Source organism: Anser cygnoides, chromosome 2, assembly GCF_040182565.1.
Source record: "Anser cygnoides isolate HZ-2024a breed goose chromosome 2, Taihu_goose_T2T_genome, whole genome shotgun sequence".
Taxonomy (NCBI): Eukaryota; Metazoa; Chordata; class Aves; order Anseriformes; family Anatidae; genus Anser; species Anser cygnoides.
In genome coordinates, this window is record NC_089874.1 from 29,020,355 (window position 1) to 29,027,118 (window position 6,764).

At 40.5% G+C, this 6,764-nt stretch overlaps 1 protein-coding gene across 1 annotated transcript; it reads right to left on the reverse strand.

Annotated features, from left to right (window-relative positions):
• Positions 1 to 2,535: 2,535 nt before the first annotated feature.
• On the reverse strand, positions 2,536 to 6,137 carry NDUFA4 (NDUFA4 mitochondrial complex associated). Its single transcript, XM_048075437.2, has 4 exons — positions 5,933 to 6,137; positions 5,194 to 5,282; positions 4,793 to 4,853; positions 2,536 to 2,751 (listed from the first exon to the last, which is right to left on the reverse strand). The coding sequence occupies exons 1-4, from the start codon at positions 5,972 to 5,974 to the stop codon at positions 2,695 to 2,697; spliced, it is 249 nt and encodes an 82-aa protein (XP_047931394.1). The 5' UTR covers positions 5,975 to 6,137; the 3' UTR covers positions 2,536 to 2,694.
• Positions 6,138 to 6,764: the final 627 nt, after the last annotated feature.

Sequence of the window (6,764 nt, forward strand, 5' to 3'; positions counted from 1 at the left end):
AAAGGAAATACATTATGACATGCTGTATGGAATACGTGTTCATGTGCAAAAAATATGGAAAACTGTAATTCTTTCTGTCCTAGGTGGGCAGAATTAATTTCAGATTTGATCACCCAGCTGCTTATCAGGATCGCTGATGAGGAGCTGCAGAATTACTGTGTTAACAGAAATCTGACAGTGACAGGCAACCTGCTGTATTTCGAGAATAATGGACACATTTTCTGTGCGTGGCTCATTAACAAGACACACAGGCCAGGTCTACACTGATCACTGTGAAAAAATTGACCACAAACAGCAGCGTAGCAGACGTATCAATCTTTGTTGAAATGTAAGACGGCAGAATATCAGTCTCTTTCAGATAATGTGATATTTGCCCAAGCAAAATTTCATGCCACTGTGTTAATGAAGGACCCCAGTTTTCCTGCTAATGATGGGATGTAGTGATTTCATAAAAGCTAATAGCCAAAGATGAACATTAGTAGTTAATGGAGCACAGGGGAAAAAAATAAGAGTACAGAAACCCAAACTGCAATTGTTTCTTCATGCTTTCTTCAGGGAATACCATCTTCGCCTTCATGAAGGAGAAAAAAGCATTTTTAAATAAGATGGCTGAGCGTTCTAATGCAGACAGAATATTGCCAGGTTGTGAAAATGGTTCCCTTCCATTCTCACTCCACACAGTACAAACACACGCATACAAAAACCACCAACTAACCAACCAACTAACCAACCACAAAAAAAAAAAAAAAAAAAAACACTTGCTACTGATAGGCCACAACCAAGCAGTTACAAACTAAGCCTAATTATGACGTCTGGTTTTACATGGAATAAGTATTTTGTCTGTCCCCAGGAGAAATTCATGATGGCTAAAGGTAAGCACAAGTTTAAGCCCTTGCATGACTGGAATTTTAACAATAAAAACAATACACACGAAATAACAACAAAAAAAGAGGGATGATTTTAAAATCATTCGAGGTAATAGTAACATTACAGAATTCAATTACTCTGATAGATCTAGTAACGTATAAATAAATCAGAAAATATACTAAAAAAAAACTATGGAAATTTTTTTAAATGAGCAATGCATATTGTCATAGCACCAATATGAAGAAACAGAGGATGTAGAATTGAATTCATTGCCTTTGTTCTCTAGTCAATCCATATTTAAAGCTTTAAACAGCTTAAATACTTCTGTTAAATAGATTTTGAAATATGTTAAGGACAATTTACTTTTTCTTAAGTGGATTTATTAGGAAAAACCTGAAGCTTATATTCTCTTCAGCTGTGACCAAAAAAGCCTCTCCTTTCACCTTAATAGGAACCAGGTTTATTTCCTGGATATTGGTTTTCCCAAACCTTTACATAAACTATCTACATTTTGAGACCACAGTATTAAAATCCAACAGGACTGCCAACTAGGAAGTTGTTAAAGCACTTCCTATTTTTAAAGGTGACATACTTTTTAAGATGAAGAACAACTGTTGCAACAGAATGTTCTATTTTCTAACAATATTTAAGGTTATATAGCAATCTTAGTCCTATGGACACTTAGACCTTGCTCACTACTGCAAACATAACACACATTGTCCTTCACACACTGTGAGAGCATCTTAAATAAGCAAACAAAAACTGAAACTGAAACCAACATGTAACAAAAAGGTATATAACAAAAAGGAAGATAAATCTAAATCTGTATCAGATAAACCACATCCAACTGATTGCTACGATTTTCTGTATAAGAAATTTTAAAATTCAGTAAAATTTCTCACTGCTCAGTGTCTTTGAATCTGCTCTTAAATATTTATACTAATAGCTATGGTTATCTGGTTTATCTTCATTCTCAGTAGAGTTCACTTTAAGAGAACTTGAAACTTACCAAGATAGGAACAGCTGTTTTACATTCAGTAGTCAAAAATTACATCCCTGATCCAGGGAAATACCAGCCGTCCACAGAAAAGCAAATAACCCACCATAAACAAGAGATGCAAAGATTCTTTCTTCCTGCCTTTCCAAATCAAGGGTCAGCCAAGTACTAAAATATGAGGACAGGCCCTTTCTGAAAGATAATTTTTGTTCTTCTATGTAAACTGTAATTATTTCTTGAATTTGGTGCCCTGTTCTGCTGATTGTACGCTTTACGACCTCAAAAAGCATTATCCACAGGAAATCTCGATTGTGTTCCTAGAATTTTCTTTTTAATATTTAAAATTGGCTTCTTGTTTATTAACAAACTATGACTAAAAAAAAAAAACACCAGCCCCCAGAACTTGGTTTTTGTTTTCATGAACATACGGCAACATCTGTTGGCTCCCCGTTCAACGACTTCCTACCATTGACTTGTCTGCTACCTATACGCAGTTTGCTATGCTGCACGAACACTTATTTTAAGTCGACTGCATATAAAGCATGTCAAGACAACTTCGCTTTCTTATAGAGCAAATGCGAATCAGCTTTTGCTTACTATTTGACTGACTGTACAACTGTTAATGTCTGGATGTCCTAATTTTGAGAAATTAAAGCAAACAGAAGACACTCCAAGTTTCAGACATTTATTAAACCCCATCAAAACACTTCCGAACAGGTGATCAAGTGCAGTGTGAGGCAAGTTTGAATGTTTCCTGGATGATAAAGCATAATTGTGCGGACGGCTTCCGGAAGACCTTTCTGTGCGGCTTGTGGAGATGATCGTGCTCCTTAGAAGTCAGGGCGGTCCTTTTTGAACTTACTGTAGTCTACGTTGACCGAGTAGAACTACGGAAGAGAGGAAAAGAAATTAATATTGATTAGAATTAGAAGCTTGATGATATGATACCATTTCCACAGAAAATATCATTTGCCATGGTATTTATTATAAAACATGCATCATTTGAACTCGCATCAGGAAACTGAAATCATAGTTTGAGTCTGTGCAACAGAGAAGTAAAAAAAAAAAAAAAAACTTTCAAGAGCAATAACTTTTTATGTTATCTTCATTCTGCATACAGTATTAGAAACTTTAAGTTTCAGATGAGGCAGTGCTGGTGTCTAGAACTGAAGAAAAACATGAAGAATCTCTTCTTTGATCCCCAGAATTAAAAGTCCATATACAAGAAGTTCTGACAGTACTGCTGGTTTACCCTTTTTGCCCCAAATCTATGTGCTCCTATATAATGAAGACAACATCTAATTTGTCAAGTAGCACAAAGGATAGTAAATGTGAACATTTACAACAGTGCTGCTAAAGCCAAATTTGGTTTAAGTATATGCATCTACAACTTCAAGATGTAGCAACAAAGAAGGAAGGTAAGGATAGATCCTTTCGCACACTCAATTTATATTAATAAAGTTGCATCCCATTGCAAGCCATTCAGAACAGTACAGATTGTCACTGAGGACAATGAACATACTAAAGGTATATTTGGCATCCAGCCTGACTTGATGTCAAGCACATGATGCTATAGTTGTTCCTTTAAAAAAAAAAAAAAGAAAAAAGGAAAGTATGTATTAGTTTGATTACTTTTAGTCAAGGCCAAACTCAATTTTAGTTATTAACTTCTTCATATGAAGAAAAAAAAAAAAGCCCAGAACTGAGAGTGGAATTAAGATTGCTTTAACACATTCAAATTACAGCTTTCTGTGCAACTCACACAGCAATCATCACTCCTTCAACTCTTCTCTTTCGAAATACTGACTTCCTCAGCCTTTCCAAAGAGAAGAAAGTTTACAAAACAAATGCAATTTCATCAAAAGCTGCAACTTAATGTTTTATCAGAGCTTTTTACTGAACAGTCATCCACAATTTAGAGCTTTTGCCTTTTCATTTCCCACAGTACAGTCTTGGAAAAAAAAAATCCACAGTGATACACAAACCCAAATATGGTAAACCCTGAGGTTGTGTTTGTATGCTAGCACAGACTGGGAATGCCACAGAAGGCATGCACTCTTTAAAAGAATTCATACTGCGCACAACATTGAATTTGCCTTTCTTAGATATTTAAGAAAGGCAACATTCCAGAAACAGCAATGAAAATGAAGCACTATGTTCTTCTTGGACTCTTAAGGGAACTGCAACATTTCATTCTGGGGTGTGTTTTTTTGCTTATTTAAATGATTGGCATACTAAGATATGGTACTGAATAGATTCATGACATTGAAACTGGGGTATGATTGTTTGCTTTTTTAGTAGTTTGTGGATAATCTTAAAACCATCCTTAACAGAAATCTTTAGTAGAAGAACCCCATTTTAGTAAACTACAATCTGCTTTACACATCTTTCCATGCTTTCTCATTATTTCAATGAAATATCTTGAATATTAAAGAACCGTTCTATTGCATCTATTACTTACAGACAATTGTTTTCGAGCAATTGGCTGTAGAACTGAATTAGTGTTTATGTTAAACACTGACATTATCCTGCTTTGCTTTCCACAATTAGAGGCCAATAGTTTGGAACTTAGAAAGTTTTAGTTCAAAACTTATAAAGTTTTGTTCTTCTTCCTGTATTTTATTTCCTCTGAGCATTATGTGCTAGTATACTCTTCTTCTGGCACATAATACTTCTCTTTCTTAGAGAGAATTATATACATAACTGCTTCTGTACAGAGACTCCTTTTGGCCCATTATCAACCAACTCTAAGAAAGTTTTAAATCTCAAATAGCTATCTCTGCTCTGACTTCTGAAGATAAATGTATTTCCTTTGCTGCGCAACATATGTGACTTACTCAGCTACTTTCTAATATACCCAAGCGTCCTAAAGCAGTAAGCTATGCTTTTGGTATCATGTTTCCTAAAAATCTGTTGTTTTTGTTTTACCTTGTACTGGTCATTGGGAGCCAGTTTATTCCAGGGTTCTGGATTATTTTTCTTGTCCCAGCTATTGAGAGAAATTCAAGATATTAGACCATATTGAGAAAAATCACAGTACACAAACAAAAAAACAAAATTTGTATGTATATTAGGGTTATTAGACCATGGGCAGTCATGTATCTAAATAAGTTTCTCCAGAGAAAGATACGGTCCTTTGTCAGCAGTCTCTAAATGTCGTATGGTAATCATACAATCAAATCTCCAAATCCAAGAAAACCCCACTAATTTGGTGCCAATAATAATAGAACTATATATTAAGGGCTACAGAAGCATAAAGACAAAGGCAATTAAGTTTACTTTAATAAAAGCATTAAGAGGACTAACACTGTGGATTGTTTTATACATACCAGACGTCTGGGTTGAACATCGCCAAACGCATGACATACAGGGCTGCGCCAACGCCTCCCGATCCAATGATCAAAAACAGAGGGATCAACTGCAACAAAAAATGCTTCCAATGACATACTGCAATGCAACAAAATTACATTATTGCATTACATTTCTGGTTACAACAATGACAAATAAAAGAACGAGCTCCAATGTTTTGAGCCGTTGCTTGTGGCCCTCTAAAACGTCGACACAAGCTCCCTGTGTGCTGGGGCTTGAGAGAAGTGTTGCTGGGGTTTGGCGTGGCTGCAGTTTGAGAAACAGAATTACCGACAGTAACAAAGACAGGGAACAACTGCTGCTACCTCTGCAGCCACCAGTACACCGCAGCAGCACATTTCTCAGAACCCAGTACCTGCCCCTTCACAACAGCCCCCGCCATGTGCACCCCCCAGTGGTAACATACGAAAAGGGGGCTGAGGGTTAAGGAAAAGGGCACCCGAGAGAAATGGCAGCGACACCTCGAGATTCGCAGCTCCAGGCCCATGCACAGCCGAGAAAAAAGGCGGCGTGGCCGCGGCTCACCGAGCAGCAGCGGGCACCCCGAGGCCGGCAACCCGGGCACAGCCGAGGGCGCTGAGGCAAGGAGAGGACATGGAGGAAGAGAGAACATGGAGGGGGGGAAAAAAGGGGAGGCGAGGCGGGCAGCGGCAGCCGTGCGGGGAGGTCAGCACGGGTCCCCGCCCGCCCGGTACTCACGCTGGGGTGCTTCTTGGCGTGGGTGACCATAATGCGGAACATGGCGGCAGCTGGCGCACGTCCCCTCTCCCTGCCCGGCTCCGCAGCTCGCCCTCCCCGCCTCGCCGCCGAGGCCCAATGTCACCGAGGCCCCCGGGCGGCAGGTGCCCGCCGCCGCAGCCCGGATGTAGCGCCTCCGCCGTTCGCCTGCTCGCCGCCCGCCGCCGCCGGCCCCGCCGCGCCGCCCCGAGCCCTGCGCCCGCCCCGCGCCCCCCGCCTCAGCGCGGCCCCCGGCCCGCCGGGCAGCGCCGTCCCCGGGGGGCTGCAGGCACCCGCCCGGGCACCCCGCGGACCACCCGCCTCCGCTCGGCTCGGCCCGAGGTGCGAGCGGCGCCTGCGCCTGCGAGGCTCTGAGCTCAGTAGTGCCCCTGATGTGCGATTTCTTTCACAAAAAGAGTAATGCGAGAAGGGAGATTCTTGGCACCCAGGCGTTACGGGATGTTTGTTAGGCGGAGGGAATATCAGCGTTCCTCTGACCTGAGACAAAACAGTTCCTTTCCCCGCCTAGAAGCGGAGAACCTTCTTTCACCCAATGGCTTGGGTGAATGAGTATTGAAGTACAATTTTGAAGTAAGAAAAAATAAAATGGCAGAGAATAAATATATGTAAGCAGACGTGCTTTATTTCACTTCCTACTTCCACAGGCTGACTTCTGCAACTCCCCAAGAATTGTTTTGTATCGTTGCAGTCACGACAAGTTCTGAAAATCCCCTGGTGCCTTGCTTGTCATCCAATTACCCAACCTTTTTCAATTTGCCAGAGCCCATTTAATCTAGTTAACGGATAACTCTGC

Excerpts from the sequence above, each read along its gene's own strand:
- NDUFA4 (XM_048075437.2), bottom strand. The coding sequence starts at position 5,974 with ATGTTCCGCATTATGGTCACCCACGCCAAGAAGCACCCCAGC. Across the intron at positions 4,854-5,193 it reads ATGTTCAACCCAGACGTCTG|CTGGGACAAGAAAAATAATC; the intron begins GTATGTATAAAA and ends TTCTCTCAATAG. Across the intron at positions 2,752-4,792 it reads CTCCCAATGACCAGTACAAG|TTCTACTCGGTCAACGTAGA; the intron begins GTAAAACAAAAA and ends TCTCTTCCGTAG.